At 42.8% G+C, this 23,606-nt stretch overlaps 1 protein-coding gene across 3 annotated transcripts in view; it reads right to left on the bottom strand.

The window, feature by feature from the left end:
• Positions 1 to 23,110, bottom strand: part of LOC115207695 (plexin-A2) — a 69,853-nt gene extending 46,743 nt beyond the window's left edge. The window contains exons 1-3 of one of the 3 annotated variants that reach the window (XM_029775076.1): positions 22,713 to 23,095; positions 7,580 to 8,917; positions 6,351 to 6,533 (exon numbers count right to left, since the gene is read on the bottom strand). In XM_029775076.1, the coding sequence (XP_029630936.1) occupies positions 6,351 to 6,533; positions 7,580 to 8,794 (1,398 nt within the window). In that variant the 5' untranslated portion in view covers positions 8,795 to 8,917; positions 22,713 to 23,095. Of the gene's footprint in view, positions 1 to 6,350; positions 6,534 to 7,579; positions 8,918 to 22,712 lie in introns of all 3 variants that reach the window. The other 2 variants (XM_029775081.1, XM_029775082.1) reach the window with 2 other exon arrangements.
• Between the last annotated feature and the right edge of the window lie 496 nt (positions 23,111 to 23,606).

Raw genomic sequence — 23,606 nt, forward strand, 5'->3', positions numbered from 1 at the left:
GGATTCTTCCGATGGCATTGAGGAGTACACCACATCAGTCACTGGTTTTATCAATAAGTGCATCGAGGACGTCGTCACCACAGTGACTGTACGTACATACCCCAACCAGAAGCCATGGATTACAGGCAACATTCGCACTGAGCTAAAGGGTAGAGCTGCAAAGAGTGTAACTCTAACCCGGAAGCTTATAAGAAATCCCGCTATGCCCTCCGACGAACCATCAAACAGGCAAAGCATCAATACAGGACTAAGATCGAATCGTACTACCCTGGCTCCGACACGCGTCAGATGTGGTAGAGCTTGCAAACTATTAGAGACTACAAACAGAAGCACAGCCGAGAGCTGCCCAGTGACACAAGCCTACCAGACGAGCTAAAGAACTTCTATGCTCGCTTTGAGGCAAGTAACACTGAAACATGCATGAGAGCACCAACTGTTCCGGATGACTGTGTGATCACGCTCTCTGCAGCCGATGTGAGTAAGACCTTTAAAAAGGTAAACATTCGCAAGGCCGCTGGGCCAGACGGATTACCAGGACGTGTACTCCGAGCATGCGCTGACCAACTGGCAAGTGCCTTCACTGACAATTTCAACCTCTCCCTATCTGTGTCTGTAATACCAACATGTTTCAAGCAGACCACCATAGTCTCTGTGCCCAAGAACACTAAGGTAACCTGCCTAAATGACTACCGACCCATAGTATTCACGTCTGTAGCCATGAAATGCTTTGAAAGGCTGGTCACGGCTCACATCAACACCATTATCCCAGAAACCCTAGACCCACTCCAATTTGCATACTGCACCAACAGATCCACAGATGATGCAATCTCTATTGCACTCCACACTGCCCTTTCCCATCTGGACAAAAGGAACAACTATGAGAATGCTATTCATTGAATATGGCTCAGCGTTCAACACCATAGGACCCACAAAGCTCATCACTAAGCTTAGGACCCTGGGACTAAACAGCTCCCTCTGCAACTGGATCCTAGACTTCCTGACGGGCCGCCCCCAGGTGGTAAGGGTAGGTAACAACACATCCGCCACCCTGATCCTCAACACGGGGGCTCCTCAGGGGTGCGTGCTCAGTCCCCTCCTGTACAACCTGTTTACTCATGACTGCATGGCCAGGCACAACTCCAACACCATCATTAAGTTTGCTGATGACACAACAGTGGTAGGCCTGATCACCGACGATGAGACAGCCTATAGGGAGGAGGTCAGAGACCTGACCATGTGGTGCAAGGACAACAACCTCTCTCTCAATGTGATCAAGACAAAGGAGATGATGGTGGACTACAGGAAAAAGAGGACCAAGCAAACTCCCATTCTCATCAACGGGGCGGTAGTGGAGCAGGTTGAGAGCTTCAAGTTCCTTGGCGTCCACATCAACAACAAACTAACATGGTCCAAGCACACGAAGACAGTCGTGAAGAGGGCATGTCAAAATCTATTCCCCCTCAGGAGACTGAAAAGTTTTGGCATGGGTCCTCAGATCCTAAAAAGATTTTACAGCTGCACCATCGAGAGCATCCTAACGGGTTGCATCACTGCCTGGTATGGCAATGATTACATCTTTTTTTTGTTGGTATTTTCTTAAAACTGCATCGTTGGTTAAGGGCTTGTAAGTAAGCATTTCACCTGTTGTATTCAGCGTGACAAATAAAATTTGATTTGATTTTCCCCTCTGAGATTTTGGGCTCTCCTTCAGGTCCCTGCTTCCTGTTCTCTCATTCCTGTCCTCCTGTATAACCCCCTCCTCCATTCCCTTTGTTTTGGGGGGTTCCCAGGGTCAACCAAATAATACAGTACTGTGGGAGATAGAAAACAGAGAAATTCACACACTCGTCTGGTCTTCATTTTCTTAACTGATATCCTATGGTAACATCCTTTTTGTGTATATGCATGGCCGTGTGTGAGTGTGTGTGTGTGTGTGTGTGTGTGTGTGTGTGTGTGTGTGTGTGTGTGTGTGTGTGTGTGTGTGTGTGGGTGTCTTTGCATACATGCTCATGGGTGTGTACTAAGTACAGGATATGTTTAAATATCAAAATGCGAGCAGAACTCAAGGGAAGCAGAGGATATAAACGTAGTCATGCCATCAGTAAATGTTGTCACTTTAATGCTATGTAGATATTAATTTGTAGTGAACGGTCTATCTACTGTGAAGATTTCTGTATTGAGACTACTGTTCACAGCATGCAGTTAAATTTAGCCTCAAACACACCTTCCTTGCCAGTCGTCCTCCTGTCTGAAATTCTCTACTAATCCCTTCAATCACCAAATATCTCCTTCCTGTCCACTGTGAAGTCATGTTTCTGAAAAGCTTGAATCGTTTAGATTTACTTTCGAGAGTTTCCTCACTTGGTCAGTTCTCAAAAAGCTATAATTAATGCAGTATCTGCACTTGAGAGCATTCATGAGAGCTTTGTTTGCTGTGTGCTTATAATTTTAATCCAAAGGAAATACTACTAACTTATTATAGTTTATCACTGAGGAGAATGTTGGATGCATTTGTGACTCGTTTCAAGAAACTAGGCGTATGTAGCACATCACTACTTCACAGGAGAGGGATTTGAACGTAAACATAGATATATTTTATCAAAACGGGATTTTGGGCAGAAATGCCTTCTGAAACATGATATTTCATGTGCCTTAATAACAAACTTATATTCCATCCATAAATACAAATAAAATTGTTAAAACCTCTTACATCTAGATGTTCCGCTAGCGGAACACCGCTCCAATATCCAATGATAGGGCGTGGCGCGAATTACAAACACGTCAGAAATCCAAAAACTTCAATTTTCAAACATATGACTATTTTACACCATTTTAAAGACAAGACTCTCCTTTATCTAACCACATTGTCCGATTTCAAAAAGGCTTTACAACGAAAGCAAAACATTAGATTTTGTCAGGAGAGTACCCAGCCAGAAATAATCACACACCCATTTTTCAAGCTAACATATAATGTCACAAAAACCAAAACCACAGCTAAATGCAGCACTAACCTTTGATGATCTTCATCAGATGACAGTCCTAGGACATTATGTTACACAATACATGCATGTTTTGTTCAATCAAGTTCATATTTATATCAAAAAACAGCTTTTTACATTAGCATGTGACGTTCAGAACTAGCATACCCACCGAAACTTCCGGTGAATTTACTAAATTACTCACGATAAACGTTCACAAAAAACATAATTATTTTAAGAATTATAGATACAGAACTCCTTTATGCAATCGCGGTGTGTCAGATTTTAAAATAGCTTTTCGGTGAAAGCACATTTTGCAATATTCTGAGTAGATAGCTAGCCATGATGGCCGGGCTATTTTGACACCCACCAAGTTTGGCACTCACCAAACTCAGATTTACTATAAGAAAAATTGGATTACCTTTGCTGTTCTTCGTCAGAATGCACTCCCAGGACTTCTAGTTTGCACCCAATGTTGTTTTGGTTCAAAATAATCCATAGTTATATCCAAATAGCGCCGTTTTGTTCGTGCGTTCAAGACACTATCCGAAGGGTGACGCGCCAGCGCGTATCGTGACAAAAAAATTCAAAATATTCCATTACCGTACTTCGAAGCATGTCAAACGCTGTTTAAAATCAATTTTTATGCGATTTTTCTCGTAAAATAGCGATAATATTCCGACCGGGAGACGTTGTTTTCGTTCAAAGACTGAAAATGTAAAATGGACTCTTCATGTGCACGCGCGCACCGGTTTCATTGTTCTCAGATCGACCACTATCCAAATGCGCTACTGTTTTTCAGCCAGGGACTGCAGAGTCATCATTCAACGTTCTGGCGCCTTCTGAGAGCCTATGGGAGCCTTAGAATATGTCACGTTACAGCAGAGATCCTCTATTTTCCATAAAGAGGCTATAGTATATCTCTCTGGTCACCCCTAAAGCCAATTCCTCCTTTGGTCGTCTCTCCTTCCAGTTCTCCGCTGCCAATGACTGGAACGAACTACAAAAATCTCTGAAACTGGAAACACTCATCTCCCTCACTAGCTTTAAGCACCAGCTGTCAGAGCAGCTCACAGATCACTGCACCTGCACATAGCCCATCTATAATTTAGCCCAAACTACTACCTCTTCCCCTACTGTATTTATTTATTTTATTTATTTTGCTCCTTTGCACCATATTATTTATATTTTAACTTTGAACTTTCTTCAAACTACAAATCTACCATTCCAGTGTTTTTCTTGCTATACTTTATTTACTTTGCCACCATGGCATTTTTTGTCTTTACCTCCCTTAGCTCACATCATTTGCTCACATTGTATATAGTCTTATTTTTTTCTACTGTATCATTGATTGTATGTTGTTTTACTCCATGTGTAACTCTGTGTTTTTGTATGTTATCGAACTGCTTTGCTTTATCTTGGCCAGGTCGCAATTGTAAATGAGAACTTGTTCTCAACTTGCCTACCTGGTTAAATAAAGGTGAAATAAAAAAAATAAAAAAATAGAAGGCCAAGAAATGGTCAGAGAGGGCACTTCCTGTATGCAATCTTCTCAGGTTTTGGCCTGCCATATGAGTTCTGTTATACTCACAGACACCATTCAAACAGTTTTAGAAACGGCAGGGTGTTTTCTATCCAAATAAAACAATTATATGCATATTCTGGGCAGGAGTAATAACCAGATTAAATCGGGTACGTTTTTTATCCGGCCGTGAAAATACTGCCCCCTATCCTAAACAGGTTAAATTACGAGCCTAGTCGGTTTAGCCATGGAAAAAGTCAGGAACCATCCCACTAGCCATGATTGGCTGAGATAATGGATGGGCTGGAAATGCCGGGAGATGAATTTGGATTGGTCTGCCATGTAGCATGCTTCTGTCTTTAACGTGAGCTGTTCAGTTTGTGTTGATAGTCCTTTCTACCACACAGTTTTTGAAAGATATGACGTTAGCCATCGAGAACTACTTTTCTCGACAATATTGATGCCCTGAATTTAGCAGGCGCTATCAACAGATCAGTTGGAAAAAATTATGGGCTACTTTCTGCACACGGTCAGTGGGAACCGGAGTGACTTGACACAACGCTGGCCAAACAAGATGTATCTACAAACAAAACGTTAAATGGTTAAATGGTTCCAGTCTGCCGTGAAGTGTTCATTCATGTATACGGGTAAGAGTCTAGCTACATTTTCAGATTTAAGTTTCTAATTTTGTCCGGAAGTAATTTTTATTGCAAATTAAAGCGTACTGTTAGTTAGCTAGTGAACGTTAGCTTGCTGGCTCGTTAGCTTTCATTACATGTATGATCTGTGCAGTAATATTATTCGAATCAGAAATCCATTTGCATTGCTAGTTATAGCCTATTGTTAGTTATCTAACATTGAACCTAGTTTGTTAGCTTTAGCTCCCTGAAGATTCCTAGTACAGCTATGACAATGTTTGTATTGATAGTAGTATGAGTTTGGATTATGCTGGTTCATTGTTTAGCTAGCTAGCTACCTAGCTAGCTAGCTACCTAGCTAGCTACATGTCTAAACAAAAGACTCCACTTCGGCCGGATTATTACATGACCCATCTAATTAGCCAGGTGTGTCTGGGGGTGATTACGGCCATCTATTGTATTTCATGAACAATAGTGACCCATCTACTTAGCTAGAAGTAGCTGGGGGGTGGATATAGCATTTCTTTCACATGACCCATCAATTTAGACAAGTGTGTCGGGTAAGCATCATCTAATAATTATAAAATATTTATAAATTATTTTCAGCAAAAAACATGACAAAAACACACTTTTTTAACTATAGTAAATACTACAGTATTTAATTTGCATATACCCTGCCCATTCCCCTCCTCCATATCCCAATTTGTGCAACCCATAAGTGAGAAACCTACAGTACATGCCATGTGTAGACCATATATTGTGTTATAGAAAAGTGCAGAAGCTCTGAACTATCCGTTCAGACCTACCTACCTACAGGTTATGGAAAATGTGCTCTTTTAGTATTTCTCAATTAGGTTTCCTCAAGGAGAAAACCTCCACTTCTATGTCAAAGATAATAAAACAAAAACACTATAGTAAATAACACAGTAATGTCCGCAAAAACACTACAGTAAATAGTACAGTCAGAAAAAACACTACAGTATACTAAATCTGTAAAAACACTACAATAACTACTATAGAATATACTACAATTTTAATTTACTACAGTAAACTGTAAATACTATAGTTAGCTGGAAATACTACAGTATAGTCCCCAAAATACTACAGTATTCACAGTAGTGAAAAAACACAACAGTGAATACAAGTATTTATACCATAGTATATTATAATATTTTTTCATGTGGGTGTAGAGAAAGAATCCTCCATGCTCACCTTCTTCAGTCTGCCACTCCTGGTGCCGATAAAGGCCACGCTGTAGCCATTATAGACGTAGGAGATGACAGAGGTCAGCCTGTCCCTGGTCTCAATATACACCGTCAGGCCAGCTACCAGCTGGGAGCCCCCAAGGGGCTGGTTGATATCCAGCCCACAGAAGTGATCATCGATAGGCACAGGCTGCAGAGAGAGATGGGGGAAGACAGGGAGAGATGGGTGAGACAGAGAGCAAGAGAATGAGAGTAAGAAATCTCAAAAAGACTGCTGTAAAAATCCTTACATATTTGCTACACACAATTACCATGGTTTTCAAGGCCGTTATTGGGGCTGTTACATTTGTAAACAATGCCAGGACAGTGTGTTTGTTGAGCAGTTTAATTGCTCATGGCAAACAGGAGAACGCCATGTGTTTTGTTCCGGTTTCTGTGATTTAAATCGCTTGATCTGACATCACACAAATACACAGTCCCAGAGATGTCAGGTTTTGATTTAGCATCAAAGAGGCTCGCATGCTAAGCAGTCCTGTTACATCTAGCACAACCCACCTCAAACATCCACTAATGGCCTGTCAGACGGAATAGAAATCTCACTTTTTAGGGCAACACATTTGTACTTTCATTTCCTGCACCTCTCGAGAGTATCTATTCTGCTTTCTTCTGCACTGGAACAGATGGATGACATGGGTAAGAGGCAGTATATGACTATTAGCAAAATAGGATATTGGAGGCAATGGTGGAATCAAAGTGGTTAGGTGAGAGTTGCTGAATAACAACCTTGATGGATGTCCTTGTTACCGTTTTTCTGAACGCTGACAGCTTCATATCATACAGAATTACAGTCACAAATGGAAAGAGAGAGAGTGAGAGAGAGAGAAAGAGAGAGAGAGAGAGCCTGAGCCTCTAAATGGAATCAAAGCGACATACAAAACTTCTCTGATTAGCATTGTACATTCATCGCCCCCACTTACTCTGCTGCTCTTTTGGAATATAGAAAACGGTGAATGGGACTCCTCAGTGGGATTCTGGCTACTGTTAGTGTAATCAAGGCTGTGGGGTAATCAAAGAGCTTCAAATATTACATTCTCTAACCTGTCAGCTCCACTGTCTGAATAATGTATGCGTATGCCACATCAGAGGAGCCAATGCTGGTTGGCCCCAGGCTAGCTGGATGTTAATGAAGGGACTGGATGCAGAGCCCTCTTCAGGGGTTTAGCTACAGGTACCTACCGCCTTGGTGCACTGCACGTCCTTTCCCAGCAGCCAGTGCAATTCCAGGTTACCCTCTCCCTGGTAGCAGGACTGCAGGCGCTCTTTGATGCGGGCGTTGACGTCTCGGATGGTAAAGATACACAGGGCGGAGTTGTCCAGAGGCTTGTGGTACTGCTTCTGACCCTTGGTGAACACAGCAAAGAGGATGTCATCCTGGGCACTGATGTTGAAGGACCTGGCCAATACCTTCCCTGCCTTAGACAGGTGGGCGGCCTGTAGGAGGCGATACTCTTCTCCCTTGTGTACACAGCCCACTGGCAAAGACACATAAGAGTGGAACTTTGTGTCCCCTTTGCAGAGGCGTATGATGCGGGTTGTGTAGAACAGGTCACCAGGGGAACTGCCAGCTGGCATCCCATTCTCTGGGGTCTCTGGCTGCACGGTCAGGAAGTAAACAAAGTTCCCGCTGGCGAAGCCGTAGATGTAGTAGATGTCAAAGCGTGGGACCAAAGCTAGCGTGTCAGAGGGGATCTTAATGAGAGAGGAGACAAAGTCTGTGTGGAGCTCGTAGTCTAGCATGGCAGAGGACTCTGGGTCGCGGGGCAGCTTACGGCTGGAGATGGTGGGAAAATAGTCCTGCTTCCCACCCACGGCTGTGCCGATGAACAGGGTGTCGTCCTGGCCCTGCGAGGAGGGTACGATGACACCATACATGGTGCCTGTCTGGTTGACACTGGAGAGGTAATGCTCTTTCTTGTGAGTGGGCTCTACCAGGATAAACAGGTCGTCCTGTCGCATCAGCTTGCAGACTCCCTGGTAGAGGCTGCCACAGGCCAGCAGGCGGTTGTAGGAGTAGTCTATGAGCAGCAGTTTGTTAATGTTTTCAGTGGATGCCAAGGGCTCTGAGCAGGGCTGCACTATAAGAGGAGGGTAGCAGGCATTGTTGTCGTACTCGGGACCTGTGTCGTGGGAGACCAGAAGTGTCAGGTTGGCAGACAGCTTGTAGATCCGGTTCACAGCACCAACATAGAGAACACCAGTGGTCTTGTGCATTGTCAGGTGGTTCAGGGTCCACTCTCTCCTCTCTGACTGGAAAGTGTTGACGGAATGACCTTGGCCCATTGCTAGGGAGATGGACATCAGGACCAACAGCCACCACGTCAGGGGCCATGACTGCTCCTTAGTACGGCCGCAGTAAGTGCATCCTATATCCAAACACGTCCCCATCCCCATAGGGCTTCTAAGAGATGGCAAGTCCAGACAAAATGTCTAGTGCTGTAGGGCAGGAATGAACAAGGCTGTACTCAGTCAGGCTGCACTCTAGTTGATATCCTTAACAATGGTCTTCACATCATCCTGAAATAGAAGATAAATAAACCAAACATGTTATAATAAACCTTTCATAAACCTTTAGCAAGGACTCATAAAACAGGGTTTTATTTATAAAACAATTTGATTAAAATAATTATATGAATTACCTCCCTCCAATTATACAAGGGTGACATTTTACAGTGACAAGAGTTTTCCATTATAAAAGACAGGCCTAAGAGATACAGGCCAGAGACAGCACAGAATCACACTGAAAAATAACATCTTGAAACGGTTTCACCCTTGTTCTTCTACTCTGCTTTCTCAGACACAACATACATCAACGGAACGTGGAATTGCAGTAATCACTTCACAGTGTAGACCTCTATCCCCACTGCAATCAATACGTTGGGCTAGATTAGCAGGAGAGGTGTTCTCTCTGCTTCCCCTATCTGCAGGGGCTCATTCTCTCTGTGAGGTGTTCTCTCTGCTTCCCCTATCTGCAGGGGCTCATTCTCTCTGTGAGGTGTTCTCTCTGCTTCCCCTATCTGCAGGGGCTCATTCTCTCTGTGAGGTGTTCTCTCTGCTTCCCCTATCTGCAGGGGCTCATTCTCTCTGTGAGGTGTTCTCTCTGCTTCCCCTATCTGCAGGGGCTCATTCTCTCTGGGAGGTGTTCTCTCTGCTTCCCCTATCTGCAGGGGCTCATTCTCTCTGTGAGGTGTTCTCTCTGCTTCCCCTATCTGCAGGGGCTCATTCTCTCTGTGAGGTGTTCTCTCTGCTTCCCCTATCTGCAGGGGCTCATTCTCTCTGTGAGGTGTTCTCTCTGCTCCCCCTATCTGCACGGGCTCATTCTCTCTGGGAGGTGTTCTCTCTGCTTCCCCTATCTGCAGGATAGGATCCAAGTGTATTAATTATGCTTCCATGTATCCAGTTCCCTGTTTTCTTTACTCCCCTCCCTCTTGTTCTCCTAAATAGTCAAATCCTCCAGGAATTAGTCACTCTCTCCAGCGCGGCAGACATTCCTAAATGAATCAGGCCTTTTCCAGGGATGGTAAGAATCATTAGGGATTCAAAGTCAGGCAGCATCAACCCTTTCGCTTCCTCGGTTAATTTCATTAGCATAGTTTATGTAGATGTTTCAACCAGGAGACAAACAATGCCTCTAGAATATTGCATGGAATGGATGGATAGATGAGTGGATGGATGAGTAGATTGATGGATGGATTAGAGAAAGGAGAGTGAAAGCCTTGAAAAATCATGTTATGTATGACTTTTTTCTTTTCACAATCTACTGATCATCATGTGTTTTATGCTATAGTTTGAGTTCACATCTGTCTAAATTAAAACATTTCTCACATCGATTAGTCAAGATAACCTGGTTAGTCACTTTGGACCTGGAGAACAAATGGCATGTTTACCAGGCATCCTGTTTATATGAGTCCTTATTAATCTAGGGTAGGGAACATTGATCAGAGATGAGGGAGAACTGGTGGTTTCATACTTGCACTCACTTCATCCCAGTCCATTATAGTAGTAATAAAAGTGCCATGCGCAGAGGAAAGGACTGTAAATTAGGAGTCCACATCTGCCTGCACTGCACCCACTCCTTTTGTCTAAGTCCCAGCAACTCTGGAGGCTTAGCCAAGCTGGCTCTCTAAGGCTGTGGAGCCCCCACAAGCCACACACTCTGTCCTGTCTGATTCCAGACCAACAGCTCTCTACTGTAGCCTCTTCGCTTCACAAACCATTCACCTTCCCAGTGAAATGGTACGGAAGCATTTGGCCAGCTCAAAGCCTTTAGCTTGGAAAGAATTGCCTTCTCGATCCTAAGATAGGAAAAGAGATGATTTCTCTCAATGAGATGTCCTGGTTAGAGTAAAGGTTAAATAAAAATGGTAATGTGTGTCCTAGAATTGGACAGAGGTGGCCATGGCTGCACTCCATTGCTAACTACTAACAGGATGTCTGGCAGTGTATGTTGTGTATGAGCCAGGGAAGGGAGGAAAGACAGGACTGGAGGATTGACACAGTGGTGTCTGGGATCTCTCCAACTCCACTCGTGTCTCATCTCCATCTGTCCCTGCCTCAAAGACATCAAGGGGGAAATCACTGGAGTGTTCCTTTTTCCTCTGGTCGCTTTGGCAGACAAACACACTTTGTGTATTCTCTCCCTGTTCTCTAAAACATACAACACATACCACCTTTGCCACCGGTGCTGAAAGAAATCCTAGGGGAAACACTTTACTGGCACCGACATTGCTGCCCTGTTCTGTTGCCATCCTTTCATCATGGAGTTCTTTGGTTGTTATACATGTCAGTTACAAATCTAAATGTTACAAGGAAAATATCAAAACTCTATATCCAGATAAATAAATAAATAAAATGTCACTGCCCTGGCAAGCTGTGCTGTGCAGGATACACATAAAAGGTCAATCCTGTGGCTCCTGGGAGGGAGAGCCACAGGTGCTGACTGGAGATAGCTGCCTACCAGCAGAGTCTTAGCTACCAGCAGAGCCTTAGCTACCAGCAGAGCCTTAGCTACCAGCAGAGCCTTAGCTACCAGCAGAGCCTCAGCTACCAGCAGAGCCTTGGATAATACTGTAGCAGAGCCTTGGCTACTAGCAGAGCCTTGGCTACCAGCAGGGCCTTGGCTACCAGCAGAGCCTTAGCTACCAGCAGAGCCTTAGCTACCAGCAGAGCCTCAGCTACCAGCAGAGCCTTAGCTAATACTGTAGCAGAGCCTTGGCTACTAGCAGAGCCTTGGCTACCAGCAGAGCCTTGGCTACCAGCAGAGCCTTGGCTAATACTGTAGCAGAGCCTTGGCTACTAGCAGAGCCTTGGCTACTAGCAGAGCCTTGGCTACCAGCAGGGCCTTGGCTACCAGCAGAGCCTTAGCTACCAGCAGAGCCTCAGCTACCAGCAGAGCCTTAGCTAATACTGTAGCAGAGCCTTGGCTACTAGCAGAGCCTTGGCTACCAGCAGAGCCTTGGCTACCAGCAGAGCCTTGGCTAATACTGTAGCAGAGCCTTGGCTACTAGCAGAGCCTTGGCTACTAGCAGAGCCTTGGCTACTAGCAGAGCCTTGGCTACCAGCAGGGCCTTGGCTACCAGCAGGGCCTTGGCTACTAGCAGGGCCTTGGCTACCAACAGAGCCTTGGCTACCAACAGAGCCTTGGCTACCAGCAGAGCCTTGGCTACCAACAGAGCCTTGGCTACCAACAGAGCCTTGGCTACTAGCAGAGCCTTGGCTACTAGCAGAGTATTGGCTACCAGCAAAGCCTTAGCTACCAGCAGAGCATTGGCTACTTGCAGAGCCTTAGCTACCAACAGAGCCTTGGCTACCAGCAGAGCCTTGGCTACCAGCAGAGCCTTAGCTACCAGCAGAGCCTTGGCTACCAGCAGTCCCTTTGCTACCAGCAGAGCCTTGGCTACCAGCAGAGCCTTGGCTACCAGCAGAGCCTTGGCTACCAACAGAGCCTTGGCTACCAGCAGAGCCTTGGCTACCGTAGCTCTACCAAGCATTCCCTCTCCTTTGATTTGAATAAAGATATCTCATGTCCTTCTCCTGACAATCTCTCTCTCACATCTGCAGTAACTAGACATTCCTTATCTAGTTTCTATGCTAATATAATAACATGTTGTATTCAATTGGCCTTTGTAGTGAAACATTATGAATAGTCTTAGCCTAGTGAATCTACGGGCCCTGTTACATGATTCTCACACAGGTGTGAGCTGTAGCTCTGTTTTATGAAGGCTTCAGGGTAATCTGGCTTGACTCTATGCAGCATTTAATTGTTGTACATGCAGAAAATGAATTCAATTAACAGGTTGCCCAAGCAAATGGATTGTCACAAATCATTTTTACCCCCCCAGGAGTGCACCCCATTTCAAACACTATATTAAGCTTCCAGTTTACAAAATCATGGGAGACCACCTTGAGTTGCTGTGTTCAGTGGTTTGGGAAAGCTATTATTTTATTGTTAATCATTCCAATCCAAATCATATGACCAACTTAAGTGTTATGAACCAACATCATTTGCATTAAAATCTTAGTTGCGCCTCAAGTATTATGTCTGTGTCTGTGCAAAAGGATATGTAATCCCTCAATTTTCATTGAAACCGTAAAGCTAAGGACAAATATTATAGAAACGACAAGGGGCCGCATAGTTCCTCAATACAGAGACCAACAGAGGTGAATTCAGTGTTGTGAAGATATATAGAGAACAACAAGGTGGGCCAGAAGAGGACATATATAGAGAACAACAAGGTGGGCCAGAAGCAGGAAGTAACAGCAGTCTATCCATTTATTTTCTGCTGGATTCAGTCATGTTCGAGGCGTGCCATGCAGTCACACTGCTCTGTGTTTACCCTGGATAATAGGGACAGCTCCTTGCTGGCTGCAGCCCTCCCTGCTGAATACACTGCCTTGCCAGTCAGACACACTCCTGCCAACCCCAGCCTTAGCCCCAGACATGACTCATTCACACACACTCATTGAAAAACATGCTCAGGCCTCTGGGGATGCCAGGCTATGGTGGAGGGCACCAATCTGAGTCAAAATCCCATGCCATGCCATTATGTTTAATTCGACCTTAAGACCTCCACCAAGGGCTGTGCCTATGTTTTCAGCCTACATTGGAGTACATTGGCTCGGCATTCTGGCATAAACTCTGCAGTGTGTTGTTATGTGTGATTCATTGGAGGGTAACCGTCTGTGACCATACATAAACATGATTTAAAATGATCACAGAAATGTCTCCTTCTCTCCCTCTGTGCACTTTATGCACAGTGCGTATTGTGCTTTATATCTCAGGAATGTGTTCCATTTGCAGCAGCCTCTGAGGCTCGTGCTGGGCCCAGGCTGATAACGTGTGAGAGGATTGGAAACAGTCAGCCGGCTGTGACACCATCTTTCAGGCTGCAGGACAGACACAGTGTTCTCACACTGAGGCAACAATAGAGTTGTGTCCTTTCATCAGATGTGATGAAAACTGTGTCCCTTGTGGCCATGTCTGATCAGGCTGGACAAGACAGAGTATTAACCCAGTATGGAGGCACAGGGACAGGACTGGATGTGATCTAGTTATATAAAACCTCAAGAGAATTGCTGTGTTCCCCAATCCTAGGTTTTAGGGTGGAATATCAGGGGTTTTGACAATTGAGAGAAAAATTACGTATTTACCTGATTTAATTGATATGAATTGTTAACCATTAATATTTAACAAATAGTAAGACATTTCTGTCCTGCTAGTGTCTGTGTTTTTATGGTCTCCACTCTAGTTCCATGCAGCTAATCTGGGCATATGGTCACTAGAGATGGCTTGAGCTGACAAATGAGTTAAAGACTGCATTACATAGACAAGAATGTGTTTTACTAGAGATAGCTTAGAAGTAGAACAATCCCCCATTGTCTCAAAATCATCCTTGCATCTGGGAAACTAAGCCAGGGTGGGGTTAAGACAATACACCCCCGTGCAGATAACGACAGGATGAACCCAGAGTGGCTTCTGATGCCCCAATCTCCATGGGAGGGGTGGAACCAACCATGACTAAGCATTCTTAGTGTCAGCTATATAAAGAACTCTGCATTTGTGTAAAGGTTAGATTACTCGTTCCAACACTCAAGGGTGTTGGGTGGACGAGCCTCATTATTGCAATAATTAATCGATATTGAATAAAGAGGATTGTTTGAAGAAATGACAAAGTCTCACTTGATTAGACTATTCCACCACACAAAAGCTTTACAAAGCCATATAACCATAAAGACATCTTCATTCCTTCTAGAGCTTATGTCGATGCATTATGTGTCCCCACATCTGGGTCAGTCTGCACAATGGGACACTGTGGAAATGTCTCATGCCCCTCAAAATGGCACTCATTTAATCATGAGCTAAATCACAAAGCCTGACGGGATACCTTTGTCTTGGGGTCCGCAAATCCATGTGGACGAGTCATAGGGAGGGGGAAATTGTAAACATTACACATGAATGAACTGGGAGGGCGCCAGCCCCAACAGAACTTGACTTCCAAATGAATAAATGAAGGCAATTAGTAGATCTGTTTACAATGATGCAGAGACAGAAGTAGGTCATACGTGTTGGAGATTGGGGGGAGAGTGAGCCAGAGAGCCAGAGCCGGAGGCTGACACTGGTACCTACAGTGAGGGGTAGAGGAATTAGGACATGAAAATGGCGTCTTTAATAATGATGACTTTTAAATGAATGTCAGATTTAATCACGAGGGACCTGTGAGGTTTATGGTAAAATAAATGTTTTGTGATCACTCCTCTGTGTCTTATTTGTGTTCTCATTGGAGGGCCAGGCCCGGGGCTATGGATTCTTCTTTTATTGGTCTTCTTACAAACCCACATTCAGCCCTCAATTGGCTATAATGACATATGGATGTTCATTTAAAACACACGATACTGTGATTATTGGACAGGCCTACAAGCAGTGAATTCTACCAGATTTAGTGACCATTTGCCTCTTCAAATCAATTCAGGCTATTCCTCATTTTATTTGATAGAATCATTTGTTGGATTGTTTGATGTTATGAGTAAAATAATAATGAAATGTATTTTACATCAATTGTGTTGTTTAATGAACAATTCTCAGACTGATGGCTTTAGAGACCACGCATTAAGAACCATAAAACATCACTCAATCAATCCAAAATATTACGGTTGTAAAAACCACAGGGTAGTGAACCAAGCTAGGGGAAAGGAATCCCTTCAAGCATATTGTCAAAACACAATCAGTGACCTCTGACAATTATTGGCATTATGCACAACGGTAAAACTTAAATTGCTGCAACACTGCAGAATTCTGAGTCCGCATGGAAATATAGAGCTTCCCAACATTGCCATAGTCAGATTCACTCATCAATTCCCTTCCCTGGGCTCTCTCTTCAGTACATTTCACTTTGGATCTCTACTGACTAATGGTGACCTGAAACAGGCTCTTTGAATCAGGGAACGCTCATGTTGCATGAATGATGAGAATCAAAGGGGAAAGTCAAAGTGACCTCCAGCACTCTGATGAAAACCTGTGCAGCCCAAGTGCAATACCAGGTCTTCTATAATTCAACATTCAGTGAAAGACAGAGCAAGTCTGTACGCCGCTAAATCACCCCCATCGGTAATGACATTTAAGGGACTTAAAAAGAACAGGGGAAGAGCAAGGCTACGAGTACACTGTTGGCATGACAGCTGAGAGGACTAGGGAATAATGCTAATGAAATACGAGCTCTCTTCTCCAGTGTGGTTTGGGCAGGGACAAGGAACATCTATAGAGTTCTGTTCGGATATGCTCTCTAGCTGTTCCCGTAGATTACCAGCTAGTTGCAACATTAGTCTGTTCCTGCCTTGAGTGTATTTTTTTAAATAGTTTACGACATCCTACATTTATTGTAACTGTCCCTGTAGATCAGCTATATTCGTCTCAGTCAGTTACAGTATGACTGGGTGTGTAGTATGCTATACTGTGTAAGCTTTGATGGCATCAATCATTCAGGATAGGAAAGCCAAACATAGTAGTGAAAGATGTTGCTCTCTGAAATTATAGACAGTAGACTTCCATATACAAAGTGCACTTCCATGTACAGAGTACAGTATATGAGGGGGAAATAACATGCACAATGGAAAATAACATATGAAGCGGCAAATTCACACACACCCTTATATGGACACGCACACAAAGCCAACAACAACTGATTCAGAACAAGCCTGTATGTTTCCTCAGCTTCTACTGGCTCAGCTTCTACTGGCCCATATGGCTGTGTAGGGATCAGGATGCCAAGGATGGAGGTAGCTGGCACAAAAAATTGCGATCAAAGAAATGACAACGCAAAGAGAGCAGCTGCTACCTTCACTGCTGACAAATCACTGGGAGCCCAGAAAGAAACAGGGAAGAGGAGAGACAATACATGGTGTTTACTATTCACAACGTCACCCCTGGATACTCTGGTGCACCGGCAGCACCCATTCCTCATTTAATCCCCAGTGTAAATAAGACCAAGGAGGTGGGACACAGCCAGAGCCCTGCAAATAAAAGCATCTGCTCATACAGCTTAGCTTCTTCCATCCTGCCCCTAACTTTAACCTACATTGAAACTCTGCACTAATGCCCGAGTCAATGGCACGGTACAAGGAATAAAAACATAGAGACTGACTTACTGCACAAATCATGTTCCCCTAAATACTTAATTGCTTCCTCCTCACATTACATGTTCGACACTGCCAAGTCCCCTCCTATAGAGTACTATATGTCTTTATCGCTGCTCTTATCTCTTAGTTCTCAACCCTGCTCATCTATTCAATGTCCCGTCATTACCTCATAGGTCTCTAGAAGCACAAGCATTTTGCTACACTCACATTAACATCTGCTAACCATGGGTATGTGATGAATAACATTTGATTTGATTTCTCTCACTAATGAATCTGTGGCTCTCGCCTATTGTCTAAAAAGCTCAACCATTTACACTAGCACAATGCCATCTCACAAAGTGCCAGGGATTACAAATCAACATGGAAGTAGCCTGTAGAGAACATCCAGTACAACAGCACTGTGACAGCAGCATTTACATTGAAAATAGGGATAACAATCTGGAGGCGTCGTGCCATATTGCATGCAGTGTACTGGCAGGTGAGCTCCCTGTATGCCTCCACCTGTATCTCTCCTCCTACACTCTCCACTAACCTCTCTACACTTTGAATAGACACGTACAGTCTTTTTACCTCTATGCTGGCTTTTAGACACCACTAAATAAACAGGTACTTGATGGAGGACGGAGGAGAGAAGAAAACAGCTACAGGCCATGTTTGTTCATTTGGGGATTGTATTTATCTTTCTCACTTTCATACTCTCACTCTGTCTTTGTCTGTCTTTGTGACGTTCCCTATTTCACATACGCAAAAGTGTGTACACTCGCTCAAGCACATACATACAGTACATACATATGTACATACATACATACTAGCCAACATGAGGGCCCTCCTCCTCTTCCTCCTCAGGCTACAGCATCTGAGCTGTCGTGTTTCATCAGTTTCTCCGTGGGCAACGGGAGGGGTCTCCAGCTCTGGGTAGTGAGCTGATGTGCAGTCACACACCGTGTAATTGTCTTACATACACTAATTTGCCTGACTTACCACTGCAAATAGAGTGCAGGGCATTGCCGCTGACCCACATTGCTCCTGATGATGTTTGGATCACACAACAACCATATTTAATGTCAACATTTGATCAGGCTATTACTCCACACTAAAATATCATAATGTGAGTTTAGTGAATGTGCCTCCTGTTATCTATAATCATTTTAAAATGGGGAATCATGACACCTCGGTAAAGAACACACTAGCCAGTGTTGCAACGTTAAATCAAAAAATATGAAGAGAACTCATGACTGATGAGAGGCAATGAAAACAGGGTCAGTAGATTAGAGAAAGTTATGCTGCAGGAATAGCCCTCTTTTTACCATTGCAAAGAATGATATAGAGATACAGTAATAGAAGCGATCCAGAGTCACCTCTAAAGGAAAACGCAATCTCATTATATGACAGTAGGCCTACAGTAATAAAAAATGAACTAAAATAAAGACCTATTTAAATTCAAAAATTAGCAGGCAACTGATAAAGCTACTGGCCTGGCATTAGCGAGCCAACAGAGAGAAGTCAATCTCTCTCTCTGTGAGAAGCTTTACAGCTCTGGTGGGACCATCTGAATAAATGCCAGTCCAACTGGCCAGTGAGATAAGCACGAGTGTAGAGAGCACAGAGAGCACACCAAGAGCCCTGGGTTCATCTGGTTTGCATGACTAGGAAAGTCTAAAAGGCAACAAATCCAATCCCCCTTCCAAACACACAGACAGAACAAAGATGAGATGAGCTTGGTCAACAGCATTGTGAAGTTTGCACTGCAGATGCTGTTTAGGCTTAAAGGAGCAGTTCACTATTTTACAACATGATCTTAGATGGTTCCTCACCCTGAAAGTAGTCTATGGGCCAACAAAAACTGAATTTCATCATTCAGTTTTCTTTAAACAGCCACTACAAACTTCAGCTAACCTTAGCCACCACAAGCTAATAATGAATGGAAGTGATGGGGGCATGTGAGTATGTTTAAAAAAAAGTCACCTGAAATCAATTCAAATCAACTCCATATTTGGTTTGATGTTACTTAAAGGTGATTTTGCCATTAAAAAAAACATGATCACATGACCCCATCCAACACAATCTCACACTAACCTTGTGAAAATTATGTACAAATTACATTTTTCTACATTTTTGTGTGGCTTAATTTGTGTGAAAATACACACATTTTGTGCAACTTCATTCATAGGAAAATACATTTTTGGGGGGCAAACTTCAGAACAATCTTTTGAAAGTTATTGGAGCAATGCATTCTGGGCGATGGTGTTCTACACTGCCTTTTTTTGTGTATTTATATAAAAAACAAACATGTTAACAACACAATATTGTTAATCAACCAGGTTGTCACTGAAATACTTATAATAGTAGCCTTACTTTTTTTATATTAATGCCAATGCTGTTTTCTATGTTTGTTTGTTAATACTTTGGGATACTGATGCAATGTCAGATTTTATGAGGGTTGCCAGATTTGAGAAAAATAAGCTGTATTTGTCAGTTTTTTTTTGTGGTATCGATGAAGGTATTTGATTGGAGAATCCGGTTACATTTTCATGATGGGAAATTAATTAATCAATAAATGTGGGGAAACAGAAGACCTGCAAAACAAATCTGTTTATTTTTAATTCCCCTTGTGCAACTGCATGGTATTTGCAACTATAACGATCAATTAAGCCATATCAATGCAGTTAAACAGGTTAATGTAAAATAATGAATTGTTGGCTTACACTTATGGCACTTCCAAGGCCGTTTCATTATGACTACTACAGTTGTGTCAATCATGTTATATACTTTTTAGATGTTTTTATTTAACTTGGCAAATCAGTTAAGAAAAATTTCTTATTTACAATGACGGCCTACCCTGGCCAAACCCTCCCCTAACCCGGATGACGCTGGGCCAATTGTGAACCGCCCTATGGGACTTCCGATCACGGGCGGATGTGATACAGTGACGCCTCTAGCGCTGCGATTCAGTGCCTTACAGGCTGACTACACCGCTCGCGTCGTGTGCGCCTCCCATCTCCTCATTGGTTTATAGAAGCAGGTACCCACGTGCCATCTCCTCATTGGTTATACCCACGTGGGTGACTGAAAGACGAACGAGGTCAGTGGCGGTAATGCACCTAGTTTAAGAAAGTTGCCAATCGCAATATAAAGTCAAGAGAAGAAAAAGCCTGTAAGGAGGAGAGATGACTAGAAAGGATTCGGTTGACCGTTTTATGTGTGGATTAATTGTCGGAGTAGAGGACCTTGTGCATTTCAGGTAAAATAACAACTCAATGTTTATATCCCAGGACAAATTAGCTAGCAACAGCAAGCTAGCTAAATAGGACAAATTAGCTAGCAAGTGCAAGCTAGCTAGCTAGCTAAATTGCCATAAATGTTTAATGCTTTTTTTATATTTTAACCTGCATGTCGTGATCGGGTTTGGTGTGTGGGGACAAAATAAATGCACAATGGCGCACGCGCGCAGCCGGTTTGGGTTCCGTTTTAGACTGCTGCATCACTCGGGAGCCTGATGGGCGAGGCTATTGTAACAAGTTATATGCCAGCACTGTAGGCTCAATGCCTCTGCCCAGAGACCTGCTAAGATTTCATGGCTAGGGCTGTTAGAACTCACCTCACCACGTATGAGCCCTGGTTAGAGTCCCTGTTGCAGCTTTCACTTTCTTATGCTACATTTGTGGCTGCGTTGGGATCATGTCCAGCTCACGTCTACTTATGTGATCTAGTGGTGGGGAGCATTCTGTTTTTCCACATTTTGTTGGGTGTAATTACATTGGTATATCTAGTGAACAATGGATAAGCAGCAATGGGCATGATGGATAGAAGTAGTCACTACAGGTGTGATCAAGCCTTACATCAATGTTGCCTGAAGCTGAATGGAAAGTGCTATGCTCTGACCAGTTATTCAGAAGAAAATCCTCTGTGACTGTTTATTTTAAACAAGTTAATTTACCAGTGTGAACCCAAAACAAACACATTCTACACATTTACAAACGACCTGTTTAAAGTGTTATTACAACCATGGTGTTCTCTTGTTACTGAAGCTTAAATATAAAATAACATGACAATGATCCACATCACATGGGTAGACAAATTATATGTGTGTTATGCAGCAAAACACAACTATCCTTTTTTTGGATGTAAACCAGTAATATGAATAACTTTTGATCCATCCTGTTCAGATCTAATTAGATGGATGTAGGACTTTCTACAGCCCAGAATAGAGGCCTTTCCCAGTCATGAAGGACGAAGCTAGGCCCCTCTTCATTCTCATTGGCGAAGACTGAACTCAAGTTAAGGGTTATACGTCAGACTCTCCTATACCACTTTGCCCAACATGTTTTACCCCATAGGTTGTAAATAAACCCGTTTTATGCTGATTCAACTTGCATTATTACTATAGGGCTGTGAAACCCATAGCCGAATGGCTTCAGACTGAGCCTTTCTCACTGGAAAGTGCTGCTGGCATTTAACATAGCATAGGGTTAGGGTATTTCATTCATTTCAGACTCTCCTATACCACTATTCCTGACATCTATGAAAAATAATTCATACAAAAGTCAAGAGTTGGCTATAACATGAGTACAAACAGAGTGTGTATATGTGTGTAAGTGTTTGTGTGCATGTGTGTATTATGGTGTGCATTATAATTTCCCATCATAAAAATGTATCCCCAATCCCCAATCAAATACCTTAATCGATACCACAAAATTGAAATCTGGCAACCCTCATAAAATTGCATTATGAAAAAAAATTGTGTAATGTACACAAAAAAGTGGAGCCTTGTATTAAATGCATTTGTGTAATGTAGGCCCCACGAAATATGAAATGTGTTAGGTTGCAAATCGTGTAGGTTGAAAATCGTGTAGGTTGCCTACACGAAGAAAATGTATTTCTGACTACAAGTGCACAGTATCCTGAAGTATTAAATGAAAACAAGCATAGAAAACAGTATTGGCATTAATAAAAATAAACCATTTAAGGCTACTATTATATTATAATTATTTTGGTGACAACCTGGTTGATGAATACTATTGGGTTGTTAAGGATGCACATTTTGATGTATGCCCATTTGAGCATGATTAGGATGTTGAGAATGATGATGATGATAGGTCTCATGAAAGGGTCTTCAGGTTGTGTGTGCCTATTGCTGCTGCTGCCTAAACCCAGAATCCCTGACAGTTGTCAATCATAAGTAACGTGCCTGCCTCAAAAACACAGAGGTGATGCCTCTATAGAGAAATATGTCCACGATTTTGCATCACCACAAAATAGCGATTCAGTAGGAAATGTATCACAATATGAGATTATCCAGATAGTCAGATAGCCTATTCTATCTCTATATAAAGAACTCATGAAGCATGAGTACCAGATGCGTTGGTACCCCATCATCTGCTTGCTGAGTGGGAGAACGAGATGATATCACAGTAAATGCAATTCAATTTAACCTGACTTCTACGGAATGGTTACCATTGTCTACATCCTGAAAGATCCCGAAAGAATATACCTGTATGTAAATACATGTGGAAAGAATATACATGTATGTAAATCCCTTCAAAAAATAAGAATGTAGCTCGTTTATTTTGGACGCGCGGGTATATAATTTCGCTGCGTCCTGAGCGCGCGAAGTAATAACCCAACTTTTCCATTTAACCCTCTCATGAGCTGCAGTTATCAATGTTAGTATGGTACTCACCTTGAAATGTAAAAAGGCTCAGTCATGATGTGTCTGGTGTGCTAAATGAATAAAGAACCTGCTGAATGTAGTGTCCTTCCTTTGGTGTTGGAAAATGTCCCACAATGGCACCGTCAGCTGTGAAGCGCGCTATGTCCATATGCCGACAAAAAAAAAAACATTCAGGATGCGATTATCATTCTCATTTATCAGGCTGAAACAGTTATCTGATCTCTCATTTTATTAGTGGAAATTTAGCCCTACATGTGTTCTAAACTCGCATCCCTAATTCAACATCAATAATTTTCTCGTTGCCACATTTCAAAAGACTCGTTCACGTTTCATTTCGGTGTTTCAATGCCGGTGGTAGGCTTCAAGATAGGACTCTCATCAGTTCACTTGCATCTCACGTACAGTGTGTTGTTCAAACCCAACCTTCCTCGCGTCATCCTTGGGAAAGGGCTCAATGTCTTTTTTCTTGAACTGACAGTGAACGTTAGTTGGCTTCATCTTTAAAATATGAGGAATTGGTGCCTGTAGGGAATTTCAGACTGCTGTTAGGGGACCATTTTAATGAAGAATGTGTCGTTTTTTTATGATTGTGTTTTCATTTTCATATAGTGTTGTGTATAATAACGTATGTTTTAATGTGTATATGGATGTGTAGTTGAATGTGCATATTGTATTTTGATGTGTATTGTTGTGCTAAATAGAGCTAATCTTGGAAAGAGACCTTGGTCTCAGCATTAACAAAAAGTCGACAAATTAGTCCACAGGACTGAGTCATTTGATGCTCTCACATTCACACACTGTGCTCTATTGCACTTTTTTATATAGTGACAACCCACTAGGAAAAAACTGTCTGAATCAATGTTGTTTTCATGTAATTTCAACCAAAACATTCAATGTGATGAC

This window comes from Salmo trutta, chromosome 14, assembly GCF_901001165.1.
Source record: "Salmo trutta chromosome 14, fSalTru1.1, whole genome shotgun sequence".
Classification (NCBI taxonomy): domain Eukaryota; kingdom Metazoa; phylum Chordata; class Actinopteri; order Salmoniformes; family Salmonidae; genus Salmo; species Salmo trutta.